The 16,190-nt window shown below is 32.7% G+C and overlaps 1 protein-coding gene across 1 annotated transcript in view; it reads right to left on the reverse strand.

Annotated features, from left to right (window-relative positions):
- Positions 1–16,190, reverse strand: part of LOC127706000 (uncharacterized) — a 74,600-nt gene that overhangs the window by 43,239 nt on the left and 15,171 nt on the right. The window contains exons 3-7 of the mRNA XM_052210396.1: positions 14,770–14,832; positions 13,777–13,832; positions 7,864–8,008; positions 7,138–7,291; positions 4,532–4,577 (exon numbers count right to left, since the gene is read on the reverse strand). Of these exons, the coding sequence (XP_052066356.1) occupies positions 4,532–4,577; positions 7,138–7,291; positions 7,864–8,008; positions 13,777–13,832; positions 14,770–14,832 (464 nt within the window). The remainder of the gene's footprint in view (positions 1–4,531; positions 4,578–7,137; positions 7,292–7,863; positions 8,009–13,776; positions 13,833–14,769; positions 14,833–16,190) is intronic.

The raw sequence follows: 16,190 nt of genomic DNA on the forward strand, positions 1-16,190 counted from the left end.
TCTACGTAGTGTGGAATTCCAACCATGACATCACTAGGTTGGATATACTTAGAATATTTCGTAATACTGATTTTTCCAGTTTGTAAAAGAAACTTAAATAGTGTAAGGGAGAGCTAAAGATACGATAATTTCATGAGAAATAGAAGGGAAATGTGTAAAAAAAGTGTTTAAAGTCAATCTGTTCATTTGTTTATCTCCTAAATTCATCAATTCAGTATGAAATTTTGAGGTGTTTTCCAATTATAAACACAAAATGATTGACATGAGAGGCTTGGAAGTCTGGCCAACCAAATAGGGAATTGACGGCTTGAAGCCGTCTTTCCCAAAAACTGTATAAAAGACATAATGCATACAGGGTTTCCCCAAGGTCAATTTTTTTTTTCGTCACCTCTTTCGCCACTCTCATTTTTTCACCAACTCACATAAATATATTTTTTATTTCAAACGTGTTTTCCTTCATTTTATCCACAAAAAAATTCAGGTTGCAGCAGTGTCGTCCCCTTTAATTCTTATTCTACATATCTTTCTTATATCCTACATTGTAATAAATTAACACTCAAGCAGAACAAAATAAAACTTTTTTTCAATTTGACAAAGCACATGTATTTTGTTTTTGATTTGATTGGAAGGCTGTTACACTTTTTACAATTCAAATCAAATCAAATCAAATCAAATCAAATGTTTTATTGTCGTACAAACTTTACAGTTTGTGACCAACATGTATTAACACAATAAACATATATACATACATATCAAACAAACACAATAAAAACAGCATCAAAATTTACAAAACAAACAAGCTGTTAAGAGTCCCCTGCCCTCAGTTCTAATGACTTTTTCAAGAAGGATCCTAACTTATTTGTTTGTAAAGGCGTTGATGGATTTAGTAAATAATGAATTTTTTCTTCTTCATTTTACACTTACTCAATCAGGTAATTAACACTTCAAAAAAATAAAATTAACATAGAGACCTAATGAGAAACTTTTTTAATTATACACCAAAACTTATGATATTAATAGTCAGATTTCGAATATATCATTTATCAACATAAATCAAGGAAAAAAATATTAATTTGAAATAAAATGCTCCGCTGGGGCGCAGCTTGATACGACCGCAGAGGTCGAACCCTGAACAGTTGGGGCAAGTATGGACACAACATTCAAGCTTGATACAGCTCTGAATTTGGATTGTGATTAAATATTTGACACAGCATAGGTTACTGACACAGAATGAATGTGGTCTAAGAACTTAAATTTTTTTATTAAATTGGATATTCACCTATTATGGTCCAATATCCAAAATCTAAATACATGGTTAGATTCAGCATATCAAAGAACCCCAAGAATTCAATTTTTGATGAAATCAAACAAAGTTTAATTTAGGACCCTTTTGACCTCAATGTGGACAAAGTTGATAACGGGGCCCAAAAATCAAAAATCTAAATACATGGTTAGATTCAGCATATCAAAGAACCCCATATATTCAATTTTTGTTGAAATCAAACAAAGTTTAATTTTGGACCCCGATTTGGACCAACTTGAAAACTGAGCCCATAATCAAAAATCTAAATACATGTTTAGATTCATCATATCAAAGAACTCTAAGAATTCAATTTTTGTTAAAATCAAACTAAGTTTAATTTTGAACCCTTTGGACCTTAATGTAGACCAATTTGAAAACCGAACCAAAAATTAAGAATCTAACTACACGGTTAGATTCGGCATATCAAAGAACCCCAAGAATTCAATTTTTGATGAAATCAAACAAAGTTTAATTTAGGACCCTTTTGACCTCAATGTGGACAAAGTTGATAACGGGGCCCAAAAATCAAAAATCTAAATACATGGTTAGATTCAGCATATCAAAGAACCCCATATATTCAATTTTTGTTGAATCAAACAAAGTTTAATTTTGGACCCTGATTTGGACCAACTTGAAAACTAGGCCCATAATCAAAAATCTAAATACATGTTTAGATTCAGCATATCAAAGAACCCTAAGAATTCAATTTTTGTTAAAATCAAACTAAGTTTAATTTTGAACCCTTTGGACCTTAATGTAGACCAATTTGAAAACGGAACCAAAAATTAAGAATCTAAATACACAGTTAGATTCGGCACATCAAAGAACCCCATTAATTCAATTTTTGATGAAATCAAACAAAGTTTAATTTTGGACCCTTTGGACCTCAATGTGGACCAATTTAAAATCGGGGCCCAAAATCCAAAAACTTAATACACGGTTAGATTCAGCATATTAAAGAACCCCAAGAATTCAAGAATAAAACCCCATTGAAATTGGTCAAGAAATAAGCAATTAATACTGTGCAATTGAATATTTCTTGCTATTGCGCAATACTGTACAATTGACAATTTCTTGCTATTGCGCAATATTGTGCTATTGGATATTTCTTGCTATTGCGCAATACTGTGCAATTGAAGATTTCTTGCTACTGCGCAATACTGTGCAATGAAAGATTTCTTGCTATTGTGCAATACTGTGCAATTGAAAATTTCTTGCTATTGCACAATACTTATTATATAATAATTTACACATCCTGTTTGGTGTGTATCTCCTACCATATCATTATTATTTGCTTTTAAATATAAATCAGAAATAACCAACTTAAAATGGAAAATTTTAAAAGAAAAAAAAGGAAAAAAAGAAAAAAAAGGAAAAAAAAAAAAATCCCCCCCCCCAATTTTTTGAAACCCCTTATGATTCATCACCCCCAAACTCAATCGCAGCCTTCCCTTTGTGGTATGGTACCTTGCAGTACAATTTCAGAGAGATCCATACACTTGAACACAAGTTATTGTCCTGAAACTAGAAAAATGCTTGTTTTTTTCCCCTTTTTGGCCCCTTATTCCTAAAATTTTGAGGGAATTACCCCCAAAATCAATCCCAGCCTTCCCTTTGTGGTATGGTACCTTGCAGTACAATTTCAGAGAGATCCATACACTTGAACACAAGTAATTGTCTGGAAACTATAAAAATGCTATTTTTGGCCCCTTTTTGGCCCCTTATTCCTAAATGTTTTTGGCAATTACCCCCAAACTCAATTCCAGCTTTCCCTTTGTGATATGGAACCTTGTAGTTCAATTTCAGAAAGATCTATGCACTTATACACAAGTTATTATCATGAAACTAGAAAAATGCTTGTTTTTTGCCCCTTTTTTGGCCCCTAATTCCTAAAATTTTGAGGCAATTACCCCCAAAACCAATCCCAGCATTCCCTTTGTGATATGGAACCTTGTGGTACAATGTCAGAGAGATCCATACACTAACACACAAGTTATGTCTGGAAGTTACAAAAATGCTTATTTTTGGCCCCTTTTTGGCCCCTAATTCCTTAACTGTTGGTACCATAACCCCCAAAATCAATCCCAACCTTCCTTTTGTGGTATTGAACCTTATGGTAAAATTTCACGGAGATCCATTCACTTAAACTAAAGTTAGAGTGCGAAAACCAATGTGTCTTCGGACGACGCCGGACGACGACGACGACGACGCCGACGCCATACCAATATACGACCAAAAATTTTTTTATTTTTGCGGTCGTATAAAAATCTTGATCTTTATTAAAATACTGTAAAATTTGACTTCAGGAAACACTGAGTTCATCTTCAATCAATTTATTGGATATTTCCTGTCTAGTTAGAGGACAAAGAATAAAATCAGAGATTTGTGTTAATTTTGAACGTCTTCTTCAAAACAATAGTTTTCTTTTCTGAACCATCATTGAAAGTAACAATTGAGACATAAAACTATGCTTAAAAAAGGCGCGCCGCTAAAACGATCGTGAAGTACCCACTTAAAAACAATTATTGTTATCAAAGTTATAAAAATATCCTTCAGGTGACATGTGATGCCAATTTATCACACATTTTCATAAAACAATATAATTAACACCTTTATTAATTGTCCATTGTTGTTGATAGCTATCAATTTCAACCAGTTGATTATTGACTTTCTGAAAAAAGTTCATGGTGATATCCGAGTTATGTCTAATCAGGGAAAAAGTCTTGAGAAACCTAAAACAAAATTAAAACGATGGACGAGGTCGAACTTTATATTTCTTTTGCCAAATTCATTCGCTAATCATGATTTTTAATTGCAACAATTATATTTTAAGCAAAATGCGAAAATGGTGACCACTAGCAGAAACCCTGTACATAGCTCTGATTCCTTGTCCTGGATTGGCTTTCTTTTTTTGGTCACTTTTGGTCTGATCAGCTTTTCGAAATTTGTATTAGATTTTGAACTTTTCAATTTTTTTGACTTCTATCATGACCGAAGAGACATTAATTGTCAAAATGTACATCTGGTGCAGAAAAATTGGTATCGTTAATGTTATATATCAATTTCTTTTTTGTTAGAATTATTCAAATTATTTACTTCAATTATTCAATCCTCTAAAGTTGGCCAGTAAAACAAAATAAATTTACGATACTGTTTACATATTACGTAATTATTTCTGTATTATTCAAAGACTCTGTCAGTCATGTTTGTTGACGAGAGTATCCTTACCTGTATAAATAAAACGAAGCATTGGTCCAAAAACATCAGTACACATCTGTAAAATAAATGTTTTAAAATAAAAATAAGGAAAGGTGTTATGATTGCCAATTAAACTATCCATTAATGACTAAAGGACAAGGATGGGAAATTCTAAGGCCATCAACAATGAGCAAAAAAGATACTGTATATATATAAAAGGCCACAGCATGACAATTCTCAAATATCTCAAACAAAAGTCATATTTAATGTAAAATATGATATGAAACTATCTAGAGGCTCCGAGGAGAAAACATGAATGTGTCCATAGTACACGGATGCCCCACTCGCACTATCATTTTCTATGTTCAGTGGACCATAGAAAATGATAGTGCGAGTGGGGCATCCGTGAAATTGGGGTCAAAACTCTAATTTGGCATTAAAATTAGAAAGATCATATCATAGGGAACATGTGTACTAAGTTTCAAATTGATTGGACTTCAACTTCATCAAAAACTACCTTGACCTAGAACTTAATCCTGAAGCAGGACAGACGGATGAACAAACAGACAGAAGAACGGATGAAGGAATGAACGGACACACAGACCGAAAAACATAATGCCCGTAAATGGGGCATAAAAACGGTCATTTCAGCTTATTTAATGTTTTAGATATAAGCCAGTAAAGAAACACATTTTAGGAGCAACAACTCTTCAAGTAGTCACTAGACATTTAGACTCAATGGAATGTTTTGTAGATCTTGACACAATCATCATTTTAAACCCTGCCAGATTTTTTTATTCTCTTACATTTTTTTTTAATATAAGCCAAACTAGATGCGTCTGAACAACAGGAATGGCCCTGTTTGCAAAACAGCTTGGAGCAATTTTTAGGAGTCAAAATTGGAGAATGAAAATCTGTATAACTGTTATTTTCACGAAATTTTCAAAGTCCAACGCCTGTAATTTCAGCAAAAATCAATGGAGCTGAACCAAATGTAAACTCGATTTGTAACTCACATAGTAGACTCACATACTAAAAATTACCTCAATATGTGATGGCGTTTTGAAAAAAAAGTCTGTATAACTGTTCATTGTGGAATGACGGAATGACAGAATGACAGATAAGGGTAAAACTATATGGCCCCGACAACTTTGTTGCGAGACCATAAAAATAAAGTAAGAGCCTATGTTCTATTTTTAGTAATAGAAGCCATGTTTTAGGTGAATCCACACCAGATAAATTTTATAAACAGGATATTTCAAGGAACATTTATACAAAGTTTTGCTCAAATCTTTTCAGCAGGTTAATAGATTTTTTAATAAGTTGACAGCTTTTTCAAAATAGCTGTCAAGTTTTTCTTGAAATTTTAAGATAGATGGATTTTGCTCATGCCTGCTGATAGTTTCCACCTAACAGTTTGCTCTAAATGCTTTAGTTCTAACTGCTTGATATGTAAGCCAAAGTCTGCAAGGGTGGAAATTTTAGTTGAAAATTTAAAAAATGAAGATATAATTTATAAACTTAATATTTCAAGAAAGTTTTGATTCAAATCCATTAAGCTTAAAAGATACAAAAAGTAAAGATCTACACAAAGATCAATAATGAAAAGAGACATAACATACATTGCAATTTTATAAAAGATGTACATCACAACGAACATTTAATCACCATTAACACGTTCTGTCCTTTGAATCTATCTCTCTCACTACTGACGAAGCAACTTCATTTATAATAATAACAATTTTATAATCGTAATTTAAGATTTCAAAAATTAGAAAAAAATATCCTCGCTTCAGTTATGTGATTACAGCGATGTGTGGAATTCCCATCATGATGTTACTTGATTGGATATATTTGGAATATTTTGTAATACTGATTTTTCCATATTATAAAAGATATGTAAATAAAAAAGGGAGAGCTCGAAATACAATAAAATCATAAGAAACAGAAGGGAAATGTGTTTAAAGCTAAATCTGTTCATTTGTTTATCTCCTTCTCATCAAATCAGTCTTAATGATTGTTTATATTTTGTTTATCTCCTTCTCATCAAATCAGTCTTAATGATTGTTTATATTTTGTTTATCTCCTTCTCATTAAATCAGTCTTTATGATTGTTTATATTTTGTTTATCTCCTTCTCATCAAATCAGTCTTTACGATTGTTTATGTTTTGTTTATCTCCTTCTCATCAAATCGGTCTTTACAATTGTTTATGTTTTGTTTATCTCCTTCTCATCAAATCAGTCTTAATGATTTTTTATATTTTGTTTATCTCCTTCTCATCAAATCAGTCTTTAGAATTGTTTATATTTTCTTCTTTGGATAAATATTGTTTCCAACACTTTAAAATGGAATGCACCGGTATATAAGGCATTGTCATTCATCATTGTTTTCTTACACAGTTTTTTTCCTTGTCATATGAAATTTTTTTACAAGTACAATGGTCGATATAAAAGCGATTAAAGCCAATAAATCATAAACAAAATGTCCAGTACTTCACAATTTGCCTTCAGTGATTGTGAGTACTCTTAGATATTGTATCATTTATTTCTTAATCAGACCTAGGCAGAGTTAAAATCAGATATGATTTTTTATTTAAGTTTTGAGATACATCTTTCCTTGCATATTTTTACTTACAAGTTTATGTGATAATGCTATCCTGCCATTGGTATTATTTCGAAACTGATCTGCAAAGTATCTACACCTCACAGACAAAATACAACGATGTGCTAAATATAGTTGACCTTGGATTTCAAGCTCAATGTCATATCCTGGTTGTCTCTCATATAACCTGAAACATTAAACCAAAAAATGACTAAACATTTTTATTTTAGTTTAGGAGAGCTGGTCACTTGAGAAAGTTCTTAGCTAAAACTTTTATGACTAAATTTTCTACATTGCTCAAACAATTGATTGATTGTTTAACACCACTTTCAACACTATTGTGCTATTTCGTGGCGGTCAGTTTTTATTGGAGTAAGCCGGAGTGCCTCGAGAGAACCATCAACCTTCGGGATGAAAACTGACAATCTTAGTCAATTAAGATTGGAGTCGAGTGCACATGCCGTGTGTAGGATTCGAGCTCACAACCTCAGTGTTGTCTGGCTAGTAATACAGTAGTTCAACTACTTAGACCTCTTGACCATGGAGGCCCCTTCAAACAATTGAATATAAGTTAATGACTAGGTGTTTAATGTTTGGAAATGGAGGAAATTTACCTGTTATTAATAAGCTCGGATATCATTTAATCTTTTTTTTGTTCTACGAAAAATAAATCATGTCTGATGAATTACTGTCTGTAAACCACAGCTGTTTCCATTGTTATGCTGTGTTAAGTAAGTAGAATATCAATTAAAGTCTTACTGTTGTAAATACTCGACATATTTCAGATCTGTACTTTCCACAATTAAGGAACATTCATACTGCTTCAAAACTTGTCTGATGTCGTTAGTCAAAGAAGACAGAAAGCATCTTTGACTATCTACACTGTTGGTGTCATATCTAGCTCCTATAAAAACATTAAAAAAATCCATTGAAGCAAATTAAATTTCAGAGAGTCTGAATGGGGTTTACAGAATGGAGAATAATGGCAGACTAATGTAGTAAATAGAGAAAAGGGAAAAGGAAATAAAGAATAGAGAATAATGGTGTGCAAATTTAAGTAAAAAGAATAACTGTGGATAATGGTGTGCAAAAGTATAAGGAAATAGAGAATAATGGTGTGCAGAAGTATAAAGAATAGAGAATAATGGTGTGCAAAAGTCTACAGAATAGAGAATAATGTATAAAGAACAAGTAATCCTGTGTTAGGATGCTAACACATAAGTCGCCAAAACGGCCCCCAACCATTGTTCTGCTGTTTCCATTGTAACGGCAGCCATTTTGAAATTTCAAAGTCGGATAGCACATCTACACATGACAGGTGACATTACAAGTTTCATAAAAATTGGACCAATTTTCAAATTTAGGCATTCGTGTTTCCATGGTTACGGTGGCCATTTTGGAAATTCCAAAGTCAAATGCCACATCTACATAAGACAGTCAACATTTGTGTAAAGTTTCATTAAGTTTGAAGCATTTTGAATTTTTTGACATTTTTGCAGTTTCCATGGTAACGGCAGCCATTTTGAAAATTCCAAAGTCGGATGGCACATCTACACATGACAGGTCACATTACTGTTAAGTTTCATAAAGATTGGACCAAATCTAGATTTTTCGCATTTTTGTTGTTTCCATGGCAACGACGGCCATTTTGGAAATTCCAAAGTCAAATTCCAAATCAACATACACTTTTTAACAACTGTGTAAAATTTCATTAAATTTGAAGCATTTTTAAAAAATTTCACATTTTTGCAGTTTCCATGGTAACGGCGGCCATTTTAAAAATTCCAAAGTCGAATTACAGCTACATATGGTGCTACCTGTAATAATCTATCATTATATAACATAAAAAGTACATAGGAATAATTCAACACTATCACATGACTAATCACATGACTATTGTTCTAGAATGTTCCATGAAAATTGACCCCCTAAAATAATGCCAAGATGACCCCGGGCTGAAATAAAAAATGTGGAATGGACACCTGGACATCGGTCTCTTGTATTACACAAAACTTATAGGTTCTACCAGTAGCGAATCAATAGTCGAAAAATGACCCCACCCATGTTCCGGCCCCCAAATAGTGCCAAGTTGACCCCCATTTGAAATAAAAAATAGTGAATGCACCCCTAGGGATACTACCCCATCATCATACCAAATATAAAGTTTCCATCATTTAAGGCTTGGAAGGAAATGGTCGGACAAATTAGGGTTAAGAAGAATAATAATAATAGCTAAATTTGCCATTGCAAGCAATAGCGGATGTCACCCTTCCCCCCATTGCCACTAAGTGGCAGCCATTTCAAAAATTTTAAACAGTGAATGCACATATATGCATGGCAATACATCTTTCTGTAAATTTTCAGAACATTTGGAGCATTTTGAAATTTTCACATTTTTGCTGTTTCCATGGCAAGAGTGACCATTTTGGAAATTCCAAAGTCAAAAGTCTTATCTATACATGGCAGTTAGCATTAATATAAAGTTATACTAAGTTTGGTGCATTTTGAAATTTTTGACATTTTTGCTGGTTTCCATGGTAACAAAGACCATTCCCAAAATTGTAATGACAGATGCCACATTGGTACATGGGAGGGAACAAACCATCAAAGTTTCAATGGATTTGACCTACCATTTTAAGAGAGAAAATGCTACTTTAAGGTTTTTCCCATAGGGTTATAATAAGAAACCTTTCCCCAGTTCCATGGCAATACAGTAGTTCCGTTGATTCTTAAAATCATCCAAAACCTGTATATAGTGGATACCTATGTTGTATAAAAATTTGATGATTTTTAGGTTAGGCATTCTCAAATTAGTCATCAAAAACAAAAAAAATATTTTTCACATTTTTGCTGTTTCCATGGAAACAGCGGCCATTTTAAAGTTCCAAAGTTTCACTGCAACTCCACTGATGGTGGTCCTCATTATGCTCAACAATCATGAAGATTGGTTCCATTGCCTCTGAGAAAACTGCCGGACAAAATTAGGTGGAAGAAAAATAATAATAATAGGGAAAAAGAAACAGAGGAAAAGCAATATGTCACCCGACATTGTCGATCGGGTGACATAATAATAATAAGAAACGGGACAAAAACATAAAGTCCCCAAAACTCCGTTTTGGCGACTTAATAACTGTGGATAATAAAAGAATTATGCAATACTGATTATAGAAATGAAGGACGTACAGAATAAAGAAATCTTAAACGTAAAATCTTGTTCATGAGAATTCTACAGAATAAGAATCCTTTTTAAAGATAAAGAAAAATCCCCTAAAAATTAAAAGAATTCAGAAATCAAGGACCCCCCATCTAGACCTTCATTTCAGTTATTGTTACAATATTATAGAAGTAAAATATAACTCATATTCCTAGTTATAATTATATCTAACATTTAAACAGGAGGGTAATACCAACAGCCTTTTGTGAAATGGCTGTTCTGACTAGCCAACATACTGTTTACCACATTTACACTGTAGAAGGTACACATCATTTGTAGTCTTGCAATTAACATTGCAAAATATGGTGTGTTCCGTACCAGTGAAGTGACTGTTAAAAGCCTGGGTTTTCAGTATTTGCTTGCAAGTCAGACATCGTTTGTTTCAGCATCCCTTACAAGAGCCCACAGACGAAGAGCCTGATTTAGAGGATAAATCAGCTCTCACCAGCAAGTCTTTTTAGGCTTTTGGGCCTACGGAAAGCCAGTACCGGTGGCTCAGGAAAGATCTTGGATAGTTTAGGATGTTTTTCGATTTCTTTCCAATTTTCGCAGATAAGGTGTGATAACTTGTCAAATTTGGGATGGTAAGTCAGCACAAATGGCACTCTTTTGTTGACCTTTTTGTCCTTATATTGTAAAAGTTCATCTTGGCTGATGTTGTTAGCACGAGAGAAACCTTTATCCATGTCTTTTCTTCTGTAGCCCTGATTTTTTAGGTGACCGCGAAGTTCTTTTAGTCGCCTTCTTGCAGTATCATTCGTGGAGCAAATCCATTTTATTCGTATGGCCTGGCTATGGAATGCTCTTGGTGCAATGTTTAGGTTGACAACTCAAAGGAGAAAGATATTGATGTTTGTCTGGGGGCTTGCAATACAGATCTGTAAATATGATATATATACATAACTCGTCTCAAATTTAGCCCAACAATGTTAGATCTTCAAATTTGCGTCACTCAGCGGGATTCGAACCCTTGCTTCTGTGACACCGTGGCAACACCGCCTGCACCGTGTCCAGCGCCCTAGACCACTCGACCACCTAGGCTACATAAAAATATAGCTTTCGGTGGTTGATGTAATGCCTTTCCTCGTTGGCTTTATCTAGGGTTGTAACACAGTACATGATGTATAGTGGCAAGTAGATGGTGTACCTTTCAGATCAGATATTTTGTCTGTCTTAAAGGATGATAATGTAAATTACCATGCCGCCACATCAAATTTTAATTTTATTATACACGTCTAAACATGTGACAACTTTATGACATACATTCTCCATCGGATAACACGTAGTTATACAGGGCTAACACCATAATATATATATATATATATAACTCCTCTCAAATTTAGCCCAACAACGTTAGATCTTCAATATATATATAGATCTATATACCGGTATACATAATTACTCTAAATATCAGGACAACAATGCTAAATCTTCAAATTTGTGGAAGCAAATTTTTGATCTATATATATATATATATATATATATATATATATATATATATAGGTCAGCCACAATTTATAGGGTCCAAGAAATACACATTTTTTAAAGGATTGTGTACAGACTTTAACAAATCCACGAAATTAAATATATGAGCTGTGTCGGATAGTAATCGACCTTATGCAAATGAATATCAATACATCTGTTAACTTATTTCGAATAGAAAAAATCACTATGGAAAGTCTGTAACTGTTTGAAAATTGAATTGTTATAAGAACCCTACAAAACAGATAAAAATTCATCTTTTATTTCGTATTTGAATGTTCCAAAATCAATCAAAGTCTTAAACATGTACATGTATACATGCACTTGCATAAGGTCAATTTCGATCCAACGCAGCTCATATGTTAATACTGTGGATTCATTTATTTATGGTTTGTGGAAAATTTGTATTTTCGTAGAGAACTTTTCATTGTTTTGACAAACCTATAGGTAATTTACAATTTTTAACATATTTGTGGGTCACCTTTTTCTGAAGAATCCACAAAATTAATTTCCCACAAATAAAAATGGATGATGAATCTATATGTTCTCACTTGGTGCCTTTAACTTCTAAAACAACCATTGGTGTTTCTGTAATAACAAAATTGCAATGGAACCTTCCCAATGATAAAGATGAAGCCTTTCGAACAGTAAATATTACCAAAATGTCTTCTAATGAGAAACACAACAGGTGCCACTAGTGGATTAGGAGCTGCTCACCTGTTTGGAACACCTGAGTTCACCCCTGCTTTTGGATTGCTTTGCTTTAATTTTCAGTGTTGTATTTTGTGCTAATCTATTTTTTAATGTTGTGTTTTGTGCTAATCTATTTTTTATTATTATACTTCATGTCAAAATGCCAGATTTTGATTGGTTAATGCAAGGGAGACAATTTACTCTATCCCATGGCAAATACTCTATTACCCTTCACGGAGACGCTTGCTCAAGTGTGCGCTTTAATAAATACGGATGATTGTTATGTACAAGACGTCATAGTTTATTACTTTGAATTTGAAATTTAATATACAGTCATAACAGAACATTCAGTATGATAAATTAAATAACACATATCTGAGAGGGTGATAGAGCAGATTGTTACCCCTCGAAAAGACATTGTCAACCTTGGCTTCGCCTCAGTTGACAATGTTTTCTAGGGGAAACAATCTGCTCTATCACCCTCTCAGCTATATGTCATTTATATAATGTTGTATTTTTCAATGCTTGTACCATTCTGTCAAGTTCTAGGGTTAGAAAATGTACATGTTCCAAGGGTCTTTGAATTTTGTGATTTTTTAGGTTTAGCCAACAAAGAAAAGAGACTAACTAATTTGCTATTCATAAACATATTTTTACAAGAATAACCCATCATGTGTCACTATTGGAGCAGGATCTGCAAACCCTTTCATGTTTTTGGTGAGGTTCTTGTTTGGTCAATATTTAGCTTTCTGTGCAGTGTTTGGACTGTAGTTTCTGTGCTGTGTTTGGACTGTTGTTTCTGTGCAGTGTTTGGACTGAAGTTTCTGTGCAGTGTTTGGACTGTAGTTTCTGTGCTGTGTTTGGACTGTTGTTTCTGTGCAGTGTTTGGACTGTAGTTCCTGTGCAGTGTTTGGACTGTAGTTTCTGTGCAGTGATTGGACTGTAGTTTCTGTGCTATGTTTGGACTGTAGTTTCAATGCTGTGTTTGGACTGTAGTTTCTGTGTTGTGTTTGGACTGTAGTTTCTGTGCAGTGTTGGGACTGTAGTTTCTGTACAGTGTTTGGACTGTAGTTTCTGTACAGTGTTTGGACTGTAGTTTCTGTGCAGTGTTGGGACTGTAGTTTCTGTACAGTGTTTGGACTGTAGTTTTGTCTATCGGTTGTTTTAGGTTTCAGTAACAGCATTTTGTTTTTTTTTGTCAATTTATGGTTTTTAATGGCCTCCTTGGTATCTTTTTTAAACTTGTGACAAATATAATCATACAAAACAGACATCATGATTACCTTTCTGTAACAGATATTTGACAGCACTCAGGTGTCCACACAAACAAGCCAAGTACCTGTTAAATAAAGGTATAGTTTTCAGCAGGATATAGTGCTATGTATATTTCCTTGAATTTCCTACAATTATTGTATGGTGTACATCTATTATCCAAAATATACATTGAATATTTACCACTGGATGTTAAACAACTAACAATCAATCATGTCTATCTATTTCATATGTATTCCTCTAGCAAGATTAATGATTTTATATTATCAAACAAAACAAAACATGGGGGATTGGGAGGCACTTTTTAAGACTCTGACCACCCATGAAATAAAACTTTTTATTTTACATATAATTCTTGCAAAATTCTTACGAAAATGCAACCACTCATATTTAATTTATCTGACAGCCTCCAATCTCCCACCTGATTATTTTTGGAACAGCTCTAATTTATTCCATTATTTTCTCTGAAATTTACTTGAACATTGAGGAATATGAAGGCATTCTATAGTTTTATCCTTTTCAAGTGGTTTTGCCAATACAAGTTATTGAAGATTATATTCATTAAACCATATAAATTTTATTTCCTTGCTAAGGAACTATTTAAATACAATTGATTGTATTTGAAAATCTTCCAAGACTTGTAGTACTTTTATTGTTTCATGTCTTGGTGGTAGTAGGAAATGGAATTTTCTAATATAAAAGGTTAGTGTCGACCAAAATACAAATACAATACTAATGACACATTGTCTAAACACACGTTACTTTTCAATTAGGGAAATTGTGGAAATTCTGAATTTTTCTTTGTCACAATCTTGGCGATTTTCTGGAAAATTTGAAATAAATATTTATACAAACAATGGTAAAATAGAATCTGTAATACTTACAATGGAGTATTAAATCAGGAAATTATGGAAATTCTGTATTTTTCTTTATCAAAGTTTTGTAAAGATCCAATCAAATTTGACATAAATAAACAATGGTACTTTAGAAACTGTTATACTTACAATGGAGTATTATCCCAAGCATCAGTAGTGTTAACATTGATGCCCTGGCCTTCTATGGAATGCCTGGAAAAATAGGAACAAACTTCAGTTCAGGGATTTATACAAAATATACATAAAAATATTGCACTTTTTAAAAGGGTAAAACGATTAGTCAAAGAAGCTGTAGTGAGTACTTTGTTTAGAAAATGATCGAATCCTGCTGAGGGAAGAACAAAAATTTGCTTTCATAATATATTTATTGATATATATATTTATACATTATGTAAATCAATGCATCTATCATCATTTTAATACTTTACAATTTTATATTGTACAAGGTCCTTAACTTTTCCAGAAAGACTTATGACAATTCCAACACTATATCCATTCAGATATTATACTGATTTATATTGAAGTCAATGAAAATCTGTTTATTAAGCCCTATCAATTAAATATTCAATTTCTAAAATATGAATGAAAATCATGGCCTAATGGGTTTTTGAAGTTGATCTACAACACCTATGTTATAAATACTGTGGATTAGTTGTTATAAGTGGGATACTAATTTTTATGGATTTCAATGGTATCAGTGACCCATGAATCATAATAATCACCAACATGCACCAGTTTATATGCAAAATTTGGTAAAACTACGAAATCAAATACCTACGAAAATACAACATACAATTTTTCCTCAATCCACAAAAAATTGGTAGCCGTGAAAATAAACACGATAAATGAATCCACAGTATATTGATTTAATATTAACATGATTAAGCAGCAATCTAGATTTAAATAAAATACGACAAAAACATGATATATGTGACTAATAAACAGGATAAGGTAACTCTTCTGCATAAAAAATCATCCTGAATATGCATGAAATATTTGCCACTGGATGTTAAGCAACCAGCAATCAATCAATCTTCATAAAAATTATATATATATATATATATATATATATATATATATATATATATATATATATTCAAAGGAAATAACTGTTATTGTTCTTAATTGGCTATCAGGCATTTCTTTTTTGTATGCTCATTCAATTATCTCCATTAAAAAGCTTCATATATGAGTTGCAGCAGATATTTTACAATACATTTTAATATATGTTTCTTACTGTTAAATGTTAAATATTGTAAAAATTGTTTGGTTTATTTTTCCAGCTTTGATGATTTAAATTGCTCAAATACAACAAAAACTACTTTTATGTGCAAACAAAACTGATAGCATTGTTTTTAAATATATATTATATCATTTTCTAAACAAATTACTCACTACAACTTTTCTTTTCTATGTTTATGACTTCCTTCAACATTTTGCACCAGAAATATCCTTATGTCACTTATTAGCCATTTATGTGTTGGCTTCCTAAGTCAGGAACCTGTTTCAGTGGTTGTCGTTTGTTGGTGTGGTTCATAAGTGTTTCTCGT

The sequence above is a fragment of the Mytilus californianus genome, unplaced genomic scaffold, assembly GCF_021869535.1.
Source record: "Mytilus californianus isolate M0D057914Y unplaced genomic scaffold, xbMytCali1.0.p SCAF_6, whole genome shotgun sequence".
NCBI lineage: Eukaryota > Metazoa > Mollusca > Bivalvia > Mytilida > Mytilidae > Mytilus > Mytilus californianus.